Source organism: Rhinolophus sinicus, chromosome 1 (assembly GCF_057876585.1).
Source record: "Rhinolophus sinicus isolate RSI-liver-muscle chromosome 1, RSI-T2T, whole genome shotgun sequence".
NCBI lineage: Eukaryota > Metazoa > Chordata > Mammalia > Chiroptera > Rhinolophidae > Rhinolophus > Rhinolophus sinicus.
In genome coordinates this window covers 154,627,084-154,652,965 of record NC_142501.1, presented here as the reverse complement: position 1 = coordinate 154,652,965, position 25,882 = coordinate 154,627,084, and the positions used below count along the sequence as shown (strand labels likewise).

At 36.5% G+C, this 25,882-nt stretch overlaps 1 protein-coding gene and 1 pseudogene across 1 annotated transcript in view; both read left to right on the top strand.

The window, feature by feature from the left end:
• Positions 1-25,882, top strand: part of TMPRSS11F (transmembrane serine protease 11F) — a 110,217-nt gene that overhangs the window by 73,721 nt on the left and 10,614 nt on the right. The window contains exons 5-9 of the mRNA XM_088794743.1: positions 4,531-4,598; positions 6,750-6,913; positions 9,155-9,193; positions 18,757-18,958; positions 22,165-22,424. Of these exons, the coding sequence (XP_088650869.1) occupies positions 4,531-4,598; positions 6,750-6,913; positions 9,155-9,193; positions 18,757-18,958; positions 22,165-22,424 (733 nt within the window). The remainder of the gene's footprint in view (positions 1-4,530; positions 4,599-6,749; positions 6,914-9,154; positions 9,194-18,756; positions 18,959-22,164; positions 22,425-25,882) is intronic.
• Positions 5,909-6,286, top strand: LOC109439533 (large ribosomal subunit protein eL34 pseudogene; annotated as a pseudogene).

Here is a 25,882-nt window from a genome sequence, read left to right as displayed (position 1 = left end):
TACAACTAGAATGGCCAGTATTTTAGGAGTTCAGAAAAAGGAAAAAAACCTGTTGGCCTAGCAGGAAGCATTTTTGGAGAAGAAAGGAAAATGGAATCTGTCTTGTTGGTGTATTTGCCCTATGCTGATATATTCTCCCTTAAAATAGCAGGAAATCTGCAGAATTTGCCCGATGTATTTTCATGGGTGGACCAGGAAAGGGATTCCCTAGCTGGCTTCAAAATGCTGAAGATACAGAGATGAATCAGATACACTCCCAGCCATCACTCAGCTCAACCTAGAGTAGGAAAGACACAACTGCAAACCAGCATGATAATTGCTGTAATAGAATCATGTGCAAGATGCTGGAGTGGCCCAAATAAAGTGATGTTCAACTTTGTTTGAGGAGGGCAAGCCAAAGAGACCTTTGTTGTCATTGGAGTTTCTGATCTTCCATGAAGACTTAACCTGCATATAGTTCCCTGCGAGAGGGAAAGGCGCAAGCTCAAGCTTGCCAGAGACTTGCCAGTTACTACTGGGAGTCCTATTGGTCAGAACCTCATGTATATATATTTTTTTCACATGTATTTTTCAAACATGTTCTTTTGTTTTTTTAATGCTGGAGTTCAAACCAAGGACTGCAATTGGTATGTGATTTCCTAGGTCAACTTTTCCACTTTACTATGAGCTTAGACACTTGCTTTAAATGGAATAATCGCTAATAAAATGACCTGTTCTTAGGTTTGGACCATAAACAGTCAAAGATACAATTAATTTTTGTAATTTGGACTAAATGTAATACTAGTGAGTTCTCAGTAGAAAAATATAAACATAAGTTAATATAAAAATATAAACATCTCCAGAAATTGCTTGCAACCATGATTAGGTATCTGACAGAGCAGTTCCCTTAGCTCTGTCAGACTTAGAAGCAGAAAAAAAAAGCAACCTCAAAAGAGGTTATCTTTTATGAGGTTTAGAGCCAGGAAATAAAAGATGTATTGAGGCCTTCTTTAAGGGTTTCCTGCCTCAGGACATCTCTACCTCTACGAACTTGAATACCTGTTGTCAAGTATATAAGTAACTTAGGGTTGTCAGTGTCACTTAATGTACTTGAGAACACAAGATCTAGAGCCACATTCCCTGGGTTCATACGAGGTCTGACAATTAAGTTCGCAAACTCATCCTAGAAAGAGTGCTACATACCTCATTGCTAAATATCACTACGGTCACTTTCAAAGTTTTCCCCTTGGTAACCTATGCACCAATACCAGTGCCTAGTCCACTCTTCAAAGCAATTGTAGAACTCTTTTTCTGGAATGGCCATCAGAGCTGTTGTCGTATTACCCTTGATGTCCAGAATGTCATCAAAATATCTTCCTTTCAATATTTCCTTTATATTCGGGTACAGAAAGAAGTCATTGGGGGCTAGATCAGGTGAGTGGGGAGGGTGTCCCAATACAGTTATTTGTTTGTTTACTGGCTAAAAACTCCCTCACAGACAGTGCCCTGTGAGCTGGTGCATTGTCGTCATGTGAGAGCCATGAATTGTTGGCGAAAAGTTCAGGTCGTCTAACTTTTTCATGCAGCCTTTTCAGCACTTCCAAATAGTAAACTTGGTTAACTGTTTGTCCAGTTGATCCAAATTCATAATGAATAATCCCTCTGATATTAAAAAACATTGGCAATATCACTGCAACAAAGTTTGCTAACTTAATTGTCAGAACTCATATGCCGGAACCACCACTTTCTTTTGTTGTTCTTTATGCTTTATTTGTAACTTTATAACAACTTTACAGGTTAACTGTTGTATAATTCCCCTTTTGTAAGTGAGAGGAGACATAGGCAAAGAGAAGCTATATTCATCTTCTGGTGCCAGAAAGCTTTAGTAGTTGACAATGTGCTTAACCACTATGCTGTCACAACGTCAGACTTAGTTATGTTTTTCTAATACTCCACATATCTGTCCATTTTTTTTCCGTGTATTTTGTTCATTTAAAAATATTGTTAGTTTTCAATTACAGATAACATTCAATATTAGTTTCAGGTGTACAGCATAGCACAGAAGAACAACTTCCTATACCTTAGACAAGTTGACTTAAGTGCCCTGAACTCATTTTCTTCTTGCATAAAATGGGACTGTTGAGAGTAAATAAAATACTTTCCTCATAATGTGGGTGAGGTCTGAACAAAGGAATTAGCCCAATGCCTACCGTGTAGTATGGGCTTCATGCATGTAAGCTGGTGTTCATACTTACACCCGTACTGGACTGTACCAGAATCTACCCAATTTTTAAATAGCAGTTGACTCCTTAGGGAACCATGGTCTTGTTAATGTCACATTTTAGTTTGAATAGATTCTTGATATTTTCTTAGACTCTGATATGACAGAATCTTGATCTTTTCCCAAAGTGCCATTATGTACAGTTCAAAATTTCAGAGGATTTTTATATAAAGTGCTGGAGAACTTAAAATCAGATTTTCTCCCTGTTCCTTCAGAAATAGAACTAAAATGAGCTCAGACAAGCTTAGTGAAATTGTAAGTGATATAACTCAGAACTGATTCAAATCCCTGGCATGACCATCCCCCTGAAGGTCACCACCAGGATCTCCTGGCTTCCACCTTATTTGAGATTCCCATGGATTTCTACTTAAATTTAGCAACATGATTTGCAGATAAAACAAAACAATTGTGTATTATCTTCTTCCCTTTACTATAGTGTTGATTCTTCATTCATTTATTCATATAGTCATTCATGGATTTATTCATCAAACATACATTGAGTGCTTACTGTGGGCCAAGCATGTACCAACCACTGAAGATACAGAGATGAATCAGACACATTCCCAGCTGTCACTCAACTCACAGTCTAGAGTGGGAAAGACACAATTGCAAACCAGCATGATAATTGCTGTAATAAAATCATGTGCAAGATGCTGGAGTGGCCCAAATAAAGGAGTGTTTAACTTTGTGTACGGAGGGCAAGTCAAAGATTGCTTCATTGTCACCAGAGTTTCTGAAAAATAACAGAATTGTCACTGAAAAAATTTGCCTAAGAAAAGAAGTGTATTGTAGGAGGAGAGAAATGAATGTGCAAAATCGTAGAGGTGTAAACCAGTCTAGTGTGTTTAGGAAAGAACAGGTCATTCAATAGATAAGAGAATAGGCGTTGGAGATAGGGGCAAAGCAAGGGTCAATGAAAGGCTAAGAATGTGGCGCTCACACAGAGGGAGGCACTGGGCGTGAAGTAGGAGTATAACATACTCAGATTGGCACTTTAGAAGAGGGTAAATGGGGTCAAATATATGGTGACGGAAGGAGAACTGACTCTGGGTGGTGAACACATAATGTGAGATATAGATGATGTATTACAGAATTGTACACCCGAAATCTATGTAACTTTACTAACAATTGTCACCCCAATAAACTTTAATAAAAAAAACCCCTAGTTGGTAGCATTATGGGGGAACAAATGAGGGGAGGAAAGATAGCTTAGAACCGTATAAACGTGTCAGTGAGGGGACTGCTACAAAGGCCTTGGCACAAGTTTCAATGGAGCTGATTTTAGACCATTGCAGTGGGGTTGAAGGAAAGGAAGTAGAATCAATATTTAGGAAGTAAAAACCAATGAGTATTGTTACTAGTTTAGAGGTGTCAGGCAGAAGGAGGAATCTTGTGGGGATGGAGGCAATATTCCCTCCTCCCAAAGGATATAGTAATTGGAAGGCAAAATTTACCATGGAAGTGGGCCTTACGTAAACTTATATCGGCCTGTAATTTCCAACTCTTAGTCCAGTGTTTTTTTGTGTGTTTTTTTTCTCTCTAAGGTAGTGCCTCAACAGTCTTTTGGGAAGCAAGAACCTTTAGGAAGTCAGTTTACTGAACAACCAAAATCAATGTTTCTGACTGGAAAATCTGAGTAATAAAATGCTGATGGTATGGAGTGTGGTAAAACTTACTCCTAAACCTAGCACCACTTGTAAAAGCCTGATTGCCATAGAGAGATGACTAACAAGTGAGGGAGTCAGAGTCACACAATAGATGTTGTTACATATTATGTCAAATGATGTAGTAATGGGATAATCATTTAAGGAATCAAGAAATATCAATAATGGATTAGATGCCACACCTGAGAATAAGACAAACTTAGGGTGGGTTTTCTTAAAAGTGAGTGTGTTGCCTTAAAAAATAATACAAATACTTTAATTCATTTGATGATAATCAAAATAAACATTATCAATAGTTGACAAAATGCCAGGCAATGTGTGAAATGTGTGATATACATTATTTCATTTAATGCTCAGAACAACTCTATGAGGCTGGTATTGTTATTACCGTATTTTACAGAGGCTTAGCAACATTGAAAATTTTGTTAAGGTTGAATAGTTCTGTAAGGATTACTGGTAGAACTTGGTTTAGTCTTACCACTGCAAATAACCAGCTCAAATATCTGACAATAAACTGAAATCCTTATTATTGACCCAAGTCTCTAGATAAGATAAGGAGTAACATTTTTCTTAAGACTAATACTTACTTAAAATTTTTCTAATCAGATGTCTAGGATATTTCAACGTTCTTCTGGACCACTTCGGTTTATCAAATCTCATGTTATCAAAATAAGGTAGGTAAACTTGGTTTGCAACTTCAAACCATTAAGAAGCATTGTCTCAACAAGATTACTCAGCTCCTCTCAAACCTTTGCAGGAACACAAAGATTTCATAAATCCTGAGCAGCCCGGCTTATACTGTCTAGCTGTTTCTCATTCACAATAGAAAGATGTAAAGTACTCTAAGACAAGAGACAATGTCAATTATTATTATTATTTTTTAAAGGTACTCTCCAAGAGAAAAAAAAAATACAGGAAGAGAAGAAATGGTGCTGCTAACACACCCTGCTCCTTAAGCTAGGGGCTCAGTAGAACTTAGTTTAGTTCTTTTTGATTGTCCTCATTTCAAACCTACCCAATAATAAGCCTATGACTTTCTCTGCAATAAGGTTTTTTCTTCAATCCCATTGCATTTCTATTATTACTTTTAATGCTTTTCATTTTTATACTCCGATGAAAGGCAATATCCATAAACTGAATATACACTTGTTGTCAGAGAATAAAATAAATTACTAGAATCTATCCTGAATGTGCTTTTTATATCATGTCCAAAGGCTTGACATTTATTAGAATAATATATCTTTTCTACATACTTTGATCAAAAGTTTTAAGACTTGCTTTGTAGATATATATGTATATATATATATATATATATATATATATGCACATCTATATCTATATCTATGAGTATATCTATATATAACACTTATTTGTCTGCTTTACTTCTTGATGGTAAAGTCAATAACTTATGGTTAAGGAGCCCATGTCTTTTCTTTCCCTCTCCCTCTCCCTACTTTTGCTCTTTCCTTACTTTCATTCCTCCTTCCCTCTCTTCCTTCTTTTCTTCTTTCTTTACATGTTTCAAATTAAATTCATTCTTGAAAGGTGACTAGAGGTTTCCTAGACTTAAACATTACAGTATAAATTAATATATTCAAACCTCTTATCAAAAGATTTCCTTTTATAACTGCTTTCTCTAATGACCCACGTATCAAACACATATTAACTGATCATTAAACCCCCAAATATCAGTGGTTTAACACAATAAAGATTTATTTCATTTGGTGGTTCAGTTCAACCAGTCAGAAGTGGCAGCAGGGAATGTGCTGGTAGGGATTGGGGAATTGTGCACTGGGTCTTCTGCATCTGGTTGGCAAATAAAGGAAGAGTGAAGGCATGGAAGTGGGTATGGGAGGTTTTCAGGGACCAGGCCTGGAAGTGGGATACATAATTTTTGCCCACATTCCACTGTCCAGAATTTTCTAGAGAGTTTCAATAAACTGAAAGGGAGCTTTTCCAGGAACAGTGTCTACAGGCATTCAAAATGGTCCAGCATTTGACATACGATTGGAGGCTGTCCCATAATACAGCTTCTAACAAAACGCGGCTGCCCCGAAACCCTGGTAATAGAATTGTTTAACTTTATACCAAGAAGGTTGGAAATTTACCAAAATCTGCATGTGGCATGTGCCCAAGTTAGCTTCATGGAGTTTGTGCTATGAGATCTAAAGTTCTAATGAGGTTGTCTAAAATGAAAAAAAAAACATGTCAGCAGGGCCTACAGTGGAGCCACGTGTGCTAAATGTATCCGTGACAGGATCAGGGTGGTTTCCTTATTGAGGAGCAGGAAATTGTTGTGAAAGTATTGAAGGCACAAGCACAGAGTCAGAAAGCTAAATATAAAAAAAAGGAGCTTTATTGAGTAAAAATAAAACTGAAAACAATTAAAAGGCTAAAAAAATAAAATAAACTGCAAGGAGGCTAGGGAAAAAAATCTACATCTATGCTCCGGAGGCAAAGGCAACTGGGTTTGGTGAACGCAAAGCAGTTCTCTACTGAAGAATAATGACATTGGTTACAACCTCCGCTCAGAATGCCTTAAAAAGCAAATCGTATAAGTGAGCGTAAAACAGGATTTAATGAACATCTCCTTCTCCCATAACCCCCTCTAGACTATGAGCTAAGTAAGGGCAAAGAACATTTTTTTTTTCAGCTATGTATCTCAGCCAGTATTTCTAAAGATAGTTTAGAAATCTCATCTACACATATACTACCCATTATGCTTCTTTAAAATTAGTGTGAATCTTAATACCTAAAAACAGTTAATGATTATAGAACTGGCTTTATTATTATTCTATGTATTTATCTGCTTTTTTGCTCTTCAGTCCAGATGCAAATGGTGTGACTATTCTTACGGTGCTAATGTTTCGATATCCATCTACTGGTAATGCTGAGCGAATCAAGACAATAATTGAGAATATTTTGTATCAAAGTCTGAAGACAAAACAATTGACTTTGACTATAAACAAATCATCATTTACACTCACATGTAAGTCTTTTTACCATCTTTCTGATTCCCTTCCCTTGCAATCCATTCATAAGAATTTAGGTCAATGTACACGTACTCTGTCATTTTAAGAATTCACCATTGATATATACATACCAGTGTGGAATAAAACTAAAATAAAAGTTCACTATGAGGCTAAGTTTAGATTTATGACTATTTGTTTTACATTTGATTTAGGCCTCTGCTTTGGTTTCTATTTTTTTTTCCCCATGTGGTATCATGTTAGATCTTTTCAAAAGCATAAAAGAGTTAAATATTATTTTTTACCATTTTAAGGAAGTTGAGCCCCAAGGAAGATGTAAGATATGGGACTAGCAAACCGTGGGGCCAGATCTGGCACAGGTACTCTAACTCTCAGAGGTCTGGGGGTTAGCTTCTATTGTATCAAAGCTACAGATATCATTATGAAGGTTTACACCTGTAGGAAGAACCACTGATGTGAACTGTGAGGAGGTTCTCTAGCTTATTTCTAATTTTAAACAATTTTTAAAATTCATCTCTTCATTTATTTCTCACAAAATTAGAGAAGTTGTCATTTTATTTTGCCTTAAAATTGGAAGAAAATGAAGTAAAAAAGTTCATGAAACTTAAATTACTTTGAAGCTAGTTGGAATCCTAGCTGAGAGTCATTTCTATTTTATATATATATATATAATTAGAGAAAGTAAAATTCTGTGTTTCAAATAAGATTGTAAGTGCCAAGTTCAGGGACTTTTTCTATTTTCTTACCTCTCCCCACCCAAATTCTAGCACATGTCACATACCATACGTGTTGCAGCTTTGTTCATTGCTTCTGATTAAGTATTCCAGGTTCAGTTACTTCTGGTTTAATACCAAAAAATAAGCCTTGCCCTTTGGACCTGAAAGTAGTTCTCCCCCCAGCAACCATGAATTTAAGAAACAGGTAATTTCTATGTTAGAAATTGGAAAACTCCTTGAAATACATTTTGAGATGGAGTCCCCACACACATTAATGAGAACTTTTTCAAGAAGTATTAGAAATAATGAAGAGTATGGTATCCACCTTTATTATCAATCAATTATATCCTAAAATAAAACATGGTATTTTTCCAGGACTCTATAAATGGCAATCCCCAATTAAATCTCAATTTCTGATAATATAATTGCCCGTAATGCATGATCAGATATGCTAAAGTAAAATATGTATCATAAAAAAAAGATGTTAAAGTGTATAGTTTCTCATTTTACAATAAAAAAAAATCAGCCTTCTTGGTCATGTGCACTGAGTATTTATCGTACAGGTTGTGTTAATATCAAAATTCTATGTTCTATATTCTATAATTCTATATTCTATGACCATACTCAATACCAAAATTCTACTGCATATATTTTTTCTGACACAAACATATCTCTTGCTAAATAAAGAGAAGTGAAATGTCCAGAAAACCTCTAGTAGGATTTGGGACTCACATTCCTCTTTTGGGAAAGTCAGTGTGCCTGAGCAACTTATCATATACTTCTCTGTTTTCTTGCTAACAAATAACCCAAAACAAAACAAGCACCAAACCATCAAAAGTCCAATGAAACAGAGCAAATGAACACTAAGATAAATTTGAAGGGGAAACAAATGTCACAGAAGGAAGCCTAAAGTGGAGGGGGAGATTGTGAAATTGCTGGGGTCCCAGGACTGACTGTGTATGAGAGCTTCATGCTTCTAGTGCCTGCTGCCTAATGTGCAACTTTGTACCATATTCACCACGAGGGACCTGCACTGACTGAATTCCTACCCTTTGTAGACCAGGGCCTGGAAATCAGGCTGTGAGGGGTCTGTGATGCCTTTAGCTAATTGGAGCTGCCTTTCAACACTGCCGCCAGGCCTCCTAACACTCATAGGCTAGTACACCTGATGTAGAGAACACCAGTAGTGATGGGAATTTAAGATTGTTTCTTTGAGTTATACTTGAGCTCCCAAAGGAAGCCATCAAGGACATTTATCCTTACCATTCTTTCATAATTTCCTAACTTCTTTTTCTGATTTCTTAGCAAAAATAAAACCCAAAATGTTTTTATTTTAAAGCAAAATTATACATTTTGGACCAAATCAAAGTAGAGTTATTTATAACTTGGTTATGAAAAATCATGCCCTCTTGAAATATGGATGCTTTGGATAATAAGCGTTTCTTATACTGACAATTTGAACAAAATTACATGAACATAAGAACATATTCTTCTACCAACTAATTCATGTTTTGTTTACTTTAGCTATCGACAGCAAAAAGATGAGGAATCTTCTTAACAGCCGTAAGTTCAAAAACCCACAATTAACTGTCTCTTTCATAGCAAAGATAATGAATGAAAGCCATAGAAAAGTTATAAGTAGAATTTACCAAAATTGTTTTTTCCATTGAGGTATAACTGACATAACATCATATTAGTTTCAGGTGTACAACATACTGATTTGATATTTGTGAATACTGCAAAATGATCACCAAAATAATACCAAGCTTTTTTTTATTTTTGGTTCATTTTTTTGGTTCATTTTATGCTTTGTAAACCAAATACTTTTTATTACTGTTTATTATTTTTAAGACATTTTAATTTATAAATTTACACCAAATACAATTTTAAGTTTTTTGACTTACAGAATGTGGTAAAAAAAGAAAATTACACAGTATTTTTGATATTATAACATATAACTATATTTCTATAATCCTATTTTAATATTTAAATAATTATCTTTTAATATTCTCTCACAATTCAGTGTTTTTTATTTTTATTAAATTTATTGGGGTGACATTGGTTAGTAAAATTAAATAGGTTTCAAGTGTACATTTCTATATCATTTATACATTGTATTGTATGTTCACCACCCAGAGTCAGTTTTCCTTTCATCACCATATATTTGACCCTTTTTATGCTTTCTACCACTCCCACTTACCCTCTAGTAAGCAATAAACTGTTGTCTGTGTCTATATTTTTTGTGTTCATTTTTCTTGTTTGTTGCTTTCAGTTTTATATCCCATATATGAGTGAAGTCATATCGACTTTTTCTGTCTGGCTGATTTTACTTAGCATGATAATCTCAAGATCCATCCATGTTGTTGCAAATGGCAGTATTTCATCTTTTCTTACGGCCAAGTAATATTCCATTGTATATATGAACCTAATTTTGTTTTTCCAATTATCTATCAAAGGATATTTTGGTTATTTCCATGTCTTGGCCACTGTGAATAATGCTGCAAAGAACATAGGGGTACATATATATTTACAAATAAATGCTTTCAAATTTTTTGAGTAGATACCCAGGAAGGGGGTTGCTGGGTCATATGGTAGCTCTAATCTTAATTTTTTGAGGAACCTCCATACTGTTTTCCATAGTAGCTGTACAAATTTACATTCTCAATAGCAGTGTATGAGGGTCCTTTTTCTCCACAACCTCTCCAACACTTATTATTTGTCTTATTGATAATAGCCATTCTAACAGGTGTGAGGTCAAATCTCACTGTGGTTTTGATTTGCATTTCCCTAATAGCTAATGAAATTGAGCATTTTTTTCATATATCTGCTGGCTGTTTGTATGTCTTCTTGGGAGAAGTGTCTGTCCAGGTCCTCTGCCCATTTTTCAATTGAATTGTTTGATTTTTTTGGTGTTAAGTTGTATGAGTTCTTTATATATTTTAGATATTAGCTCCTTATGAGAACAGTTGTTGGCAAGTATCTTCTTCCATTTGGTCATTGCCTCTTTGTTTTGTTGATGGTGTCTTTTTCTGTACAGAAGATTTTTAGTTTGATATAATCCCATTTATTTATTTTCACTTAAACTTCCCTGCCTTTGATGTCAAATTCATAAAATTTTCTCTGAACCTAAGGTCTATAAATTTATTATCTATGCTTTCTTCTATGCAATTGATTGTTTCAAGTCCTATGGTTAGGTCTTTAATCCATTTTAAGTTAATTAAAAAATTAAAGTTTATTGGAGTGACAATTTTAGTAAAGTTACATAGGTTTCACGTGTACGATTCTGTAATACATCATCTATATATCACATTGTGTGTTTACCACCCAGAGTCAGTTCATTTTGTCTAGTATAAGTATTGCTACACTAGCCTTTTTATTTTTTATTTTACTTTTTTAATTTCATTTCCATTTTCATGAAATATCTTTTCCATCCCTTTACTTTCAGTCTGTGTGTGTGTCTCTCTCTTTTTTTCAAATATTTTTATTGGAGAATATTGGGGAACAGTGTGTTCCTCCAGGGCCCATCAGCTCCAAGTCAAGTTGTTATCCTTCAATCTAGTTGTGGAGGGCGCAGCTCAGCTCCAAGTCCAATTGCTGTTTTCAATCAAGTTGCAGGGGGTGCAGCCCAACATCCCATGTGTGGATTGAACGGGCAACCTTGTTGCTAAGAGCTTGCGCTCTAACAAACTGAGCCAACCGGCTGCCCCTTTTGTGTGTCTTTCAATCTGAAGTGAGTCTTTTGTAGGCAGCATATGTAAGGGTTTTGTTTTCTTTTTTATTTTTTAATTTATTGCGGTGACAATTGTTAGTAAAACTACATAGATTTCAGGTGTATAGTTCTGTATCATCTATAAATCCCATTGAGTGTTCACCACCCAGAGTCAGTTCTCCTTCCATCACCATATATTTGATCCCCCTTACCCTCTTCTCCCACCCCCCAACCCCCTTACCCTCTGGTAACCACTAAACTATTGTCTATTTTCTATGAGTTTTTGTTTCTCATTTGTTTGTCTTGTTCTGTTTTTCTTTTTGGTTTATATAACACACATCAGTGAAATCATATGGTTCTCTGCTTTTTCTATCTGACTTATTTCGCTTAGCATTATACTCTCAAGATCCATCCATGTTGTCACAAATGTTCCTATATGATCTTTTCTTACCGCTGAATAGTATTCTATTGTGTATATATACCACAACTTCTTTATCCATTCATCTATCGAAAGACATTTTGGTTGTTTCCGTGTCTTGGCCACCATAAACAAAGCTGCAATGAACATTGGAGCACACGTGTCTTTATGCATAAATGTTTTCAGATGTTTTGGGTAGATACCCAGGAGAGGGAATGCTGGGTCACATGGTAATTCTATTCGTAATTTTTTGAGGAACCTCCACACTGCCTTCCATAATGGCTGCACCAGTCTGCATTCCCACCAACAGTGTATAAGGGTTCCTTTTTCTCCACAGCCTCTCCAACACTTGTTACTATTTGTTTTGTTGATGATAGCCATTCTGACTGGGGTGAAGTGATAGCTCATTGTGGTTTTTATTTGCATTTCTCTGATGATTAGTGATGTTGAGCATTTTTTCATATGTCTATTTGCCACTTGTAGGTCCTCTTTGGAGAAATATCTCTTCAGGTCCTCTGCCCATTTTTGAATTGGGTTGTTTGTTTTTTTTGTTGTTGAGTTGCATGAGTTCCTTGTATATTTTGGATATTAGCCCCTTATCAGAGGCACTGTTTGCAAAAATCTTCTCCCATTCAGTGGGTTGCCTCTTTGTTTTGTCAATGGTTTCTTTTGCTGTTCAGAAGCTTTTAAGTTTCATATAGTCCCATTCATTTATTTTAGCTTTTACTTTCATTGCCTTTGGAGTCAAATTCATAAAATGCTTTTTGAACACAAGGTCCATAAGTTTAGTATCTATGTTTTCTTCTATGCAGTTTATTGTTTCAGGTCTTATGCTTAAGCCTTTGATCCATTTTGAATTAATTTTGGTACATAGTGACAGATAGCAGTCCAGTTTCATTTATTGCATGTGGCTATCCAATTGTCCCAGCACCATTTATTGAAGATGCTGTCTTTTCTCCATTGTATGTTTTTAGCTTCTTTGTCAAAAACTATCTGCCCATATTTATGTGGTTTTATTTCTGGGTTCTCAATTCTATTCCATTGGTCTACGTGTCTGTTTTTCTGCCCATACCATGCTGTTTTGATTATTGTGGCCCTGTAGTACAAGCTAAAGTCAGGGAGTGTGATACCTCCAGTATTATTCTTTTTTCTTAGGATTGCTTTGGCTATTCGGGGTCTTTTGTGGTTCCAAACAAATCTGATGATTTTTTGTTCTATTTCTTTAAAAAATGCCATTGGGATTTTGATGGGGATTGCATTAAATCTGTATATTGCTTTGGGTAATATGGCCATTTTAACTATGTTGATTCTTCCAATCCATGAGCTGGAATATCTTTCCATTTCTTTGTGTCTTCTTCAATTTCTTTCAAAAAATGTCTTACAGTTTTCAGGATATAGGTCTTTCACATCCTTGGTTAAGTTTATTCCTTGGTATTTTATTCTTTTTGCTGCAATTGCAAAAGGAATTGTTTTTCTTATTTCTTTTTCTGACATTTCATTGTTAGTATATAGGAATGCAATGGACTTTTGTATGTTGATTTTGTAGCCAGCAACTTTACTGTATTCGTTGATTGTTTCTAATAGCTTTTTGGTGGAGTCTTTAGGGTTTTCTATATATAGCATCATGTCATCTGCAAAGAGTGACAATTTAACTTCTTCATTCCCAATTTGGATGCCTTTTATTTTTCTTTTGCCTGATTGCTCTGGCAAGGACTTCCAACACTATGTTGAAAAGCAGAGGTGATAGGAGAAAGCCCTGTCGTGTTCCTGAACATAGATCACAGGGCTTCAGTTTTTCACCATTAATTATGAGATTAGCGAGGTTTGTCATATATGGCCTTTATTATGTTAAGGTATTTTCCTTCTATACCTATTTTATTAAGTGTTTTAATCATAAATGGATGTTGTATCTCTCAAATGCTTTTTCTGCATCAATTGATGTAATCATAAGATTTTTGCCCTTTATTTTGTTTATGTGATGTATCACAATGATGGATTTGCATATGTTGTACCATCCTTGTGCCCCTGGGATGAACCCCACTTGGTCATGATGAATAATCTTTTTAATGCATTGTTTCATTTGATTTGCTAGAATTTTGTTTAGGATTTTTGCATCTGTATTCATCAGAGATATTGGTCTATAGTTTTCTTTTTTTGTTTTGTCCTTACCAGGTTTTGGTATCGGGGTAATGTTGGCCTCGTAATATAAGTTAGGGAGTACTGTCTCTTCCTCAATTTTTTGGAAAGTTTGAGCAGGATTGGTATTAGATCCTATTTGAAAGTTTGGTAGAATTCACTACTAAAGCCATCTGGTCTTGGACTTTTACGTGCTTTGGGAAAGTTTTGGATGACTGATTCATTTTCGTTACTGGTGATCGGTTTGTTTAGATTACCCAGTTCTTCATGGTTCAGCGTTGGAAGGCTCTATGTTTCTAAGAACTTGTCCATCTCTTCTAGGTTATTGAATTTAGTGGCATACAGTCCTTCATAGTATTCTTGGATGATCCTTTGTTTTTCTGTGGTGTCCATGATAACTTCCCCTTTTTCATTTCTGATTTTGTGAATTAGTGTCTTCTCTCCTTCTATCTTAGTGAGTCTAGCCAAGGGTTTGTCAATTTTGTTAATCTTTTCAAAGAACCAGCTCTTTGTCACATTAATTTTTCCTATTGTCTTTTTGTTCTCTATTTCATTTAGTTCTGCTCTGATTTTTGTTATTTCCTTTCTTCTGCTGACCTTGGGTTTCATTTGTTCTTTTTCTTCCAGTTCTTTAAGGTGTAACATGAGGTCATTTATTTGGGATTTTTCTTGTTTCTTCAGATAGGCCTGTAATAATATAAATTTCCCTCTTAAAACTGCTTTCGCTGCGTGTCAAAAATTTTGGTAGGATGTATTTTCATTGTCATTTGTTTCTATGTAGCTTTTGATCTCTCCTCTAATTTCTTCTATGACCTAGTCGTTCTTTAAAAGTATGTTGTTTAACCTCCATGTATTTGTGTTTTTTCCTGCTTTCCTTTTGCAGTTGATATCCAATTTCAAAGCCTTGTGATCAGAGAATATGCTTGGTATGATTTCAATCTTCTTAAATTTGCTGAGGTTAGTTTTATATCTGAACATATGGTCTATCCTTGAGATGTTCCATGTACACTAGAAAAAAATGTATAGTCTGATGTTTTAGGATGAAGTGCTCTTTATATATATATCAGTTATGTCCATTTCATATAATGTGTCATTTAGGGCTGCTATTTCGTTATTTATTTTCTGTTTGGATGATCTATCCATAGCTGTCAATGATGTATTTAAGTCCCCTAGTATAATTGTGTTTTGGTCAATTTCTCCCTTTAGTTGTGTTAGTAGTTGCTTGGTATATTTCGGTGCTCCCTGATTGGGGACATAAATATTGATGACTGTTATGTCTTCTTGTTGTATAGTCCCCTTTACCATTATGAAATGTCCATCTTTGTCTCTTGTTATCTTTTTCACCCCGAAATCTGTTTCATCTGATATCATTATGGCTACACCTGATTTTCTCTGGGAACCATTTGCTTGGAATGTCAATTTCCACTCTTTCACTTTGAGTCTATGCTTGTCCTTGTAGCTGAGATGTGTCTCTTGGAGACAGCATATGGTTGGGTTTACTTTTTTGACCCAATCTGCTACTCTGTGCCTTTTTATTGGTGAGTCCAGTCCATTTACATTTAGGGTGATTATTGATATGTGAGGAATTCCTGTCATTCTATCTTTAGTTTTCTGGTAAGGCTGTGTCTCCATTGTTTCTTTGCCTTTTTGTTGTCTATTATTTCTGTGTTGCAGTATTATATGAAGTTTCCTTCTGTTTCTTCTTTTGTTACAGTATATATTTCAGTTCTGGATTTTTTTGAGTGGTTACCATTAAGTTTATGTAAAAGAAAGTTTGATATTTAGAGTATTCCATTTTCTTCAGCATGCTTACTTTCTCCATTCCCATATTCCGGTTCAGGCCTTTACTCTCCCCCTTTTTATGTTTTGGTTGCCACAAATTGTCCCTGTTGATGGTGGTCGAATAGACTACTTTAGTATTTCTTGTAGTGCAGGTTGTGTATTAGAAAATTCCCTCAGCTTCTGTATGTCTGGAAAGGTCTTTATTCCTCCTTCATATCTAAAGGATATCTTTGCTGGATATATTATTCTTGGCTCATAATTTCTCTCTTTCAATAGTTTGAATATTTCGTTCCACTCCCTCCTGGCTTGTAGAGTTTCTACTGAAAAATCTGATGATAATCTAATGGGCTTTCCTTTGTAGGTTACGTCTTCTTTTCACTGGCTGCCTTGAGGATTCTTTCTTTGTCGTTGATTTTAGACAGCTTCAATGCAATGTGCCTTGGAGAAGGCCTCTTGGGATTGAGGTAATTAGGTGTTCTATTTGCTTCTTGGATTCGAGGGTCCAGTTCTGTCCACAAGTTTGGGAAGTTCTCATCAACAATTTGTTTGAATGTATTCTCTGTTCCCTTCTCTCTTTCTTCTCCTTCTGGTATGCCCATTATTCTTATATTGCTCTTTCTGATGGAGTCAGAAAGTTCTTGTAGAGTTCTTTCAGTTCTTTGAAGTCTCAAGTCTCTTTCTTCTTCCATCCATGTCATTTCCAGGTTCCTATCTTCGATGTCACTGATTCTTTCCTCCATCTGGTCAACTCTATACCTAAGCTTGTTATTTCATTGTTAATTTATTTTATTGAGTACTTAATCTCCATTGTCTGGTGTCAATTTTTCTCTTTACTCCTCCATGTGGATTTTATATCTGCTATGATATTTTTGTGATTGTTTTCAATTTTATTTAATTACAGAGAACTCTTTTGTTATGTGTGTACTCTTATCAAAGCATATTTTTCCCTATGGCTGTCTGCTTTTGTTATATTAAGGTCATATTTTCTTGTATATCTTTACTGATACAAACACATGTGTCCTAAATTTTTTTTATAGAAAATAACTTTCAGAGACATGTCTGTCTTCTGAGTTTATAAATCATCTGATTTGGGTGGCCTTATCATGCTGTATAGTTAGATGCAGGCTTACATTCTGCTCTTGCAAGCAGAGTACATGAAAACATCAACCGCCCTGTTTGTACCACCAGCTGCATCATTCAATGATGTCAGAACTCTGCCTTTTTCTATTTAAATTGCTTTTCATGAGGTGCCTTAGTCCCTTCTAGGTGCTGTAACAAAATTCCACAGACTGGGTGGCTTATAAACATCAGATATGTATTATACACAGTTCTGGAGGCCAGAAATGTAGGATCAGGGTGTCAGCATGGTCAAGTGCAGGCCCTCTTCTGACTTGTAGACTTCTTACATCATTACATGGGAGAAGGTACTAGGGATCTCTCTGGTGCCTCTTTTATCAACCTCTAATCCCATTCATGAGGGCTCAACCCTCATCACTTAGCATCTTCCAAAGTCCCCAAATACTTATACCATCACCCTTAAGGGTTAGGATTTCAGCATATAAATTTTGGGGATACACATGCAGACCATGTATGAGGTGACTACATTTTCATAGAACTTCTCATCTCTTTTGTATCCCTATAAAGGATAATATACTGGGAATTGTGGCTTCTGAATACACACATAAAGAAAAGAGTTGATGAGTTATACTGGGATGGTTCAAACTGTAGTTTCTGCTTGGCTGAGGACAGGTGCAGCGCAGCTCTTTTTTTCTGGGCTGGAGAATCACAGCAGCAGTGAGCCAATGAGTTTGTCAAACTTCTTGCTTCCATATAGTTTTAGTTCACAGGATAGAGTTTGGGTAGTCCAAAAAGTTGCTTCTCAAATCAACCCACTGGATATTGCAGTTACTGAAAGCTACTACAAGAATTTATAATGTTTTGCTATCTTTCCAGAATTTTTGATGATTTTGCTCCTTTTGCCTTTGAAAAATACCATAGACTCAAAATTGTCATCTGCAATATGAGGATAATAACATCTACTATTGAGAGTTGTGAAAATTAGAGAAAATATATCTAGCAGTATGTACAAGGCCTGGCTCATAACTAGTAGATATTATTTATATTATTATTACCTTATGCATATTTTGAGGGGAAGTTGGGAGAGTTAGGCATTACTGATACGATACCATATTAACCTAGAGACCCTATTTGTTCAATTTTATGCTCAGCTTAAGCTGAAGCTATTTAACCCTGAGTGAATTATGATGTATTTGTAAATATGATTTCAGGAAACTATTTTTATCTGTTTTTGAATAAAACTTCTTTTTGAAAAAAAGAAATGTATTCTTCATAAAAATACAAATAATTAAAAGGTACATTAATAAAGTATACTAATATACTTTCAAATTTTATTTAAGGTTGATTTGAAGTCTAATCAATTCAGGGTTTGTTATCAGGGAATCAGAATTTTGTTTTAAAACTAGACTTCCAAATTTTAGAAAACTAGAAGAGATGATTATTGTTTAAGATTATTAAAATTCAAGGCTTTCCAAAGACAGTGTATACATTCATGTCAAAGGAGAATCATGCCCTATATTCAGTATTGGGCTCTCTTGCATTAATAAGAATACAAACATTGTTGTGGATCCTCCTAATTTTATATCCGACTCTCACTTACCAGCTGGGTGACTTGTAGCAATTTATCTTCTCTATCCAAGGATGAATTTACTCATCTGAAAAGTGTTTTGTTGTAAATCTACCTAAAATATTTAGCAGAGGATCTATATATTTTGATGTTCAATTAATTGTCTACCTAGTTACTCATCCATGTATGCACTATATGGAGAGACAGAAGGTAATTCCTGCATTGGATGCCTTGAAATGTTAGTATTTCTTCTGAACATCAATAGGATTAGTAGGATCCTTACAGAATAACCTCAGAGACCGAGTGCTAGGAATAGGTTAAAGAGTAGCAGGTAGAATAGATTATCTAAGCATCAGGACCCAATGCAAGTCAGTATATGCATTCCCCCCCCCCTCTCCTTTTTTATGAAAACAAGCTAATGTATATTTCTGTAACAGGCTGTGGAATAAGGATGACATCCTCAAACATGCCACTACCAGCATTCACTTCTACAGAAAGGATTATCCAAGGAAGGGAAACATCTTTGGAAGGGGAGTGGCCATGGCAGGTCAGCCTCCAGCTCAAAGGGGCTGGCCATCAGTGCGGAGCCAGCCTCATCAGTAACACATGGCTGCTCACAGCAGCTCACTGCTTCCGCAGGTAAGTTCCTCAAGGCTGCTGTGACTCTTGTTTTCATTATCAGTTGCCATCAATTGATTCAGTGTTGGGGAAGAGTCCAATCTCACCCTCTTATCCTCCTCTCCATTATGGATGGACCCTGCTCTGTCCCCTAAAATACATTATGCTTGCTCTATGCCCTATTCATAGTCACCCCTTTTCCCTTCTCTCAATATCTATGATGTTTCATTTGTATCACTCTCATGGTTCTTGTATATTTTCCTGTATTATCATGACACTACTGTTATCTTTCCTACTATATCATAAATTATTTTAGTGTAAATACTATTGTACATGTAACAAGTTTAAACTCTTCCACATATTTAAGGAGAAATTCTAGCCTCTTCTGTTTTATTTTGTTTTCTGTTACTCCCTCTATCCTTCCACTATCAATATCCACTATCACTTTATAAATAAGAAAAAAATCAGAGGTAGCGCTGTTGAAGCTCCCCCTCCCAACTGCATCATCCAAGAACCCCTGTGGGCTTGTGTGGACAAGAGAGGTGTGTGGATGCTGCGAGAGACTTGCCACCTTGTCTCACTGACTTCACAGTATGGAAGGTTCGTCATACAGGACCTGGCAGGAACAATCTGTTTGAGCTTTCACAGTCGTAGCTTTAAAACTCGGCTATGTCAGTTCACATACATGGGTATACACAGGCACCGTATTGCCCCCGGAGATCAGGGACATACCTTCCTTCCCCCTTGAGGTTTCAGCGTCAGGGTGCAGAAAGTTTTTCTTTTTAAACTCTCAAAAGATAAAAGCTCTGCCTGAAGCCCTGGACAGTGGAACTGTTCACACACCCTTTCAAGGATACCGTCTTTGGTGAGTCTAGGAGGTTCTTGACCATCCTTCTAAGGGTAACACTCTTTCTAAGGTGTCTACACCTTCATTTATGGGGTTGATGTGTACTGGGAATGACTAAATGAATTTAAGGTGATTGTCTATTACTCTCTTATGAGAGAAGAGAAAAGGGACTCACATATATGTATTTACAACCCCCAGAATAACTAGCATCATGCCTAAGGTGAACTTGAGTTTCACTAATTTTTTAAGGCTTTCTGATTTTTTTGTTCACATAGTGTTCCAATCTTCATACTTATTTTTGGGAGTGCCATCCATTTCAGTTTATCACTGATCTCTGTTTATGTAAATTAAAAATAATAAATCCAGAATGCCAATTAATTAATATTTAGTGAAAAATATAAACTATAGTGATTGAGATATGTGTTTTGGCAGGTCCAATGCAGTCTGTGTGCTGATAGGCTTAAATGGGAATTGGCACTGAATTTGATAAAATGAGATAACTGGTGACTTTGATAAGAGAAATTGTGGTGATATAACAGGGATGGGAATGAATTGAAGAGAGAATAGAAGAAGGATTGGATTTAGTGAGTTTGGATGAAACTTTCAAAGATTTGTTAAATGAAGAAGAGCAAAGAAATTTGACAGGTAAAGGTGGTTGTGGACTCAAAGGAAGGTTTTTCTTAAAATATGAGTGAAGTTATAGCATATTTTATGCCTATAATAATGATATAGAAGGGTTGGGAAAGGTGATGAACCTCAATTTTGAGGGTGATATAATTTCATGTAAGGGAAAAGGGATGACTATGAATGATATCTACTGTTGTGAAGGAAAAAATACAGGGTACTTTGAAGACAATGTCACAGTTATCCAGAGTTTTAAAATTTTTATTTTTTTCCTACAGAATAGTGTAGGTTTAAAAAATCATTTTAAGATAAATTTTAGTATCTTTATGTCCATGAAAAAGGAAACAGTGTGGGTGGGGAAAAAGTTCTTGACAGGATATCATGAGATCTGGGTCATCTTTCCCTGACACTAACCAGCTGGATATGTCCCTCACATGGGCATATCCAGCTGGTTCTGCCCTCACATTTAACTTCTGAGTCTCACTGTCCTTATGCACAAGTATGTTGAACCTGGCCTGTTACATAAGTCTTCCTTTCTGGTTGGCAATGCATGAAGAGAAAGGGTACTTGTTTTATGTACTCAATTAGTTTAGGAGCTCCATGAAGACTAAAGTCATATATGTCTGATATCTTCCAGAATTCTATTTTTCAAATGAAAGCTTCAGCCCTAAGATTTCAGCTTTGAATAAAACCTTACTTTAAAGTATAAATAACTAAGACAGCTGAGAGATGAGCCCTCCACATCTCCTGGTCCCCATCCTGGATCTCTGCCTACTCATTTCTGGGGCAGTGCCTAGTACTCTGAAAACCACTAATATTTCATTACACTTAAACATTTATGATTCACTAATACATAAACAAGGAAATCCCCTTTTTGAACTCTTCTCTGTCTGATTTCCTTCTACATAATTTTCCTCTACAAAGAGAATTTCAAGTTTCTATATATTTCTAGTCATTCTTGATGGGGATAATTAGAAAAAGAGGAAACTGGGCTTTGGAGGAAATAGGGAAGTAAAGAGACGGTAGGACTAGACAGAAGTTGATTGTGGTGTAACTTTGTGAGAAAGAAAAGCATCTGCGTGAAGGGAGAGACTCAAAAGGAGAAAGAGGGACTAACCAGGCCAGATCAAAGGGCAGTGGGAGTTTTAACAGCATGACAATGAGTTAGAGCTGCTCAGTTTTTGAATATCAGGATAAGGTCTGGGTGCAGGGTGGAGGAACAATCCTGTATACACATAAGAGTTTGTATTCACAAGAGACAAATTACACTTTGTCTCAGTGATCACAGTAAGAGCCAGTAAACAAGAGCTGACAAGTGAGTCATAAAATAAGAATGGATGAAGTGTCGGATACAAAGGGAAAATGCTTCTTCATATGAATAATATCCAAAACAAATCAAAATTAATATATATATACATTTCATTGAAATTATGGAAGATAATCTGACCAGTTTCTAATAAACAAGGAATTAAAAATTGGAAATTGTATAGTGCCCATTACTATTATTAATCCAAATAAAGCATGGAAATTTCATTTAGTCGCTATTCTCTTTTTTTATTTTAGAGGATATAAAATATTTTCAGAGCTTTCATAATCTCTTATATCATCAGTATTTTTAATCGCTTTTTTCAATAAGGTCATCAACTGCAAATTCTCTCACCATAGGGATTTTCCAGGAGTATAATCCCAATAGTTGGGGAGAAATACAGTCTTAATCTTTTTTGAAGCATAAATTTTACCTTTTAATGTTTTTCAGAAATAAAGACCCAAGTCAATGGACTGCTACTTTTGGTATAACTATAACATCACCCACAGTGCAACGAAGAGTGGGGAAAATCATCCTTCATGAACATTACCGTAGAGAAACAAATGAAAATGACATTGCTTTGGCTCAGCTCACTACCCGAGTTGAGTTTTCAAATATAGTCCAGAGAGTTTGCCTCCCAGATTCATCTACAAAATTGCCGCCTAAAACAAGTGTATTTGTCACAGGATTTGGATCTATTGTAGATGATGGTGAGTATTCAACCCAATTTACTTAATACAAATATGCCTTAAGCACTAACAAGCCCTCTTAGGGCATCCCTCTTTAGATTTTGAGTAAAAACAATGTTGATGATGCCAATGTGTATGGCTCTGAGCAGAACAGGGGGCTGAGGGTTAAAAAGTTAAAGGAATCAAGTTCCTATTCTTGAGGATTTCACAATTAATTGAAGCAGTGCACAGAAAGGAGAGGTTAATATAGAAGAAAAGAACACACTGTTTTAGATGCTCTAAGAGGGACAAAATGCTATGGGAGTACAAGGGAGTAAATGATCCAAATTGTATATTTCCCATATGTAAACACTCCTGGTTAGCATATAATTCAAACCATGATCTTCTAATAGGTTTTTTTCTTTTTTTTTTGGTCTAAATTCTTCCTCATTTTAATGAAACTTTATGGTGATCAAAAACATGAATGCTTTGTGACTGTTTTGAGAATGTTCATTCTGGTTAGTTAATAGACTCCGTATTTCTTTTCCTCTGTCCCACCTCATAGGAGGTTTAAAAGACATTAATTCTAAAATTTTGTAAACTAAAGAACAGAACTTAAGATTTCCAGTTACTAGTTCATCCTCTTTAAAGAGAGAGATTAATTGAATCTTTTAAAGTAGGAAATTAAAAATGTTTAAGGTTCTATCAAGGATATCCTGAATAAACTAGGAGACAAATGCTAATACATCTTAATCTATTTTTTTTTCCAGAGAACTCTTATATGTAAGATTTCCCAAATGCCCCATGTATCTCCAACCTGACTTTGTGAGAGGTTGTTTTAAGTCTCCTTTAGTCTTCCCTTACCTCATTGTTTGCTCAGAGCAACTCACCAACAGCTTTAATCCCATACTCAACTGTGCAGTGTTCTCTCCTAACTCCTGGCCCTGTTCTGTGCTGGTGTTCGATTGTTAGCACATATTTGGCATCCATTCTGTTTCCCATGCTTAGAGACACCCCTAAATAACACAAAACAGCATAGAATAGGGCAAATAGCTCTGTGCAGCTCATATCCTGGTTTCTACTTGAATATCTTTTGGAAAATCAGTCAACTTCCCTGAGATTCAATTTCCTTATACGGAAAAATGTGTGAGTTGGAAAAGATCATTGTAATGGATACTCTCCTCATGAAAAAAAACAATGTATAATATATATTATACACACACACACAATGTTGCAGGTAGTTTTAAAGATCCCCATAATTTTTAAACATCCACAAATATGACATAATATTGGGGTGCATATATTTATGGTTCTTTGCACGTGGTTGCAAAGAATCATAAATTATGGTTTAATTTCTGAGACATTTATCACTCAGAAAATAAAATTAGGCAACAATTACTGTTAAGAAAATAAAACTGGATTGGTCATCAAAATGGCGGCGTGAGTTGAGCCTCTGTAAAGCTCCCCTGGAATTTACAACTAATCGAACAACAATAACTCCACAAAGGACTCCCTGCACAGCAGACAGGCAAGAGGAAGAGGCCCACTACCGAAATCACCTACAGGTGAGAGAATCACGCGAGCAGGGGAGGAGGAAACGGGGAAGTGCAGAGACGGAGACGCACAGGTACAGGACGCAGACCTAGCTCAGTGCGCCGAGCTCGCTGCTTCCCGGAACTACCACAGCTGCGGGAGAGGGAAGAACTCGGACTGCTAGGGCTCCGCTTGTGGCCCACAGGGCTGAGAGGGCAGCATATGACACGGCTGAACCCAACGCTCACGGCAGAGACCTCGGAGAAAAGACTGAGGGAAGAAGGCTGAAAACGGTGGTTAAAACCCTCACTGCCGAGCAGAGAACGGAAGCCTTAGGCACTGAGACTAGCGGCCACCTCCCTACCCTCCCAGAGCTCGCCCCGTCCCCACCTGCCCGGTGCTAGAAGGGGAAGAGTACCAGTGTCAGATCAAAAGAGTAGACTATTTGCTGTTCTGGAACTGTGGACTGCAGAAACAGATTCACAGCCCAATTAGTTCCGGCAAAGGGGAGGGAGCTGTGGAAGCAGGACTGACTGTGGTGGTGGTCACCGCCATTGCTCTGGGCCACCTCTCACAACTCACCCCGCCTCTGACCCCACCTATCTGGGCAGATCCCTGCAGGAGTAAACAGAACTGCTGAAACATACGGATTCTGAATCTGGTGGAGGAAGAGCTTTGGAACTTCAAAAGCTCTCCACACACCCACACAGACACTGCGCCCTGTGACCCAGGTGAACCATTAACAGAGGAGAAGCCCGTCTCCCAGGGAATCCGCCCATTGTGTGAGAAGCTGGAATAGTGCAGAGAAAACATAGCAGTACCGTGTGAGAGAGAAAAAAGGATGCAGTCGGAGAGAAAATAAAACATTCTACCAACAAGTACTGGAAAACAAAAGAAAGAACTCTTCCTATCAACCTGTTGCAGAAGCCACTCCTGTAGATGTCTAGGAAGAGAAATAATAAAGCAGTAATTGCCATGAATAACCAAGGTAACAAGACAGCTCAGAAAGAAAGTGAAAAGTCTCCCGAAAAGGAACTTAAAGATATGGAAATATGTGACTTAAATGACAGAGAATTCCAGATAGCAGTGCTGAAAAAACTCAATGAGATGCAAGAAAACACAGAAAGGCAGTTAAACAAACTCAGAAACACAATCAAAGAACAACATGAGCATTTTACAAAAGAGATTGAAATTTTAAAAAAGAATCAAATAGAATTTCTGGAGATTAAGCACTCAATAGAAGAAATTAAGAACGAAATAACCAGCTTAGGTAGTAGAGTTGACCAGATGGAGGAAAGAATCAGTGACATCGAAGATAGAAACCTGGAAATGACACAGCACAGATGGAAAAAGAAAGAGACTTGAGACTTAAAAGAAATGAAAGAACTCTACAAGAGCCTTCTGGCAATATAAGAATAATGGGCATACCAGAAGGAGAAGAAAGAGAGAAGGGACAGAGAATATATTCAAACAAATCGGTGATGAGAACTTCCCAAACTTGTGGACAGAACTGGATCCTCGAAACCAAGAAGCAAATAGAAGACCTAATTACCTCAATCCCAACAGACCTTCACCAAGGCACATTGTATTGAAGCTGTCTAAAATCAATGACAAAGAAAGATCCTCAAAGCAGCCAGGGAAAAGAAGTTGGTAACTTACAAAAGAAAGCCCATTAGATTATCATCAGATTTTTCAGCAGAAACTCTACAAGCCAGGAGGGAGTGGAACTAAATATTCAAACTATTGAAAGAGAGAAATTATGAGCCAAGAATAATATATCCAGCAAAGATATCCTTTAGATATGAAGGAGGAATAAAGACCTTTCCAGACATACAGAAGCTGAGGGAATTTTCTAATACACGACCTGCAATATTAGAAATACTAAAGGAGGCTATTCGACCACCATCAACAGGGACAATTTGTGGCAACCAAAGCATAAAAAAGGGGAGAGTAAAGGCCTGAACCGG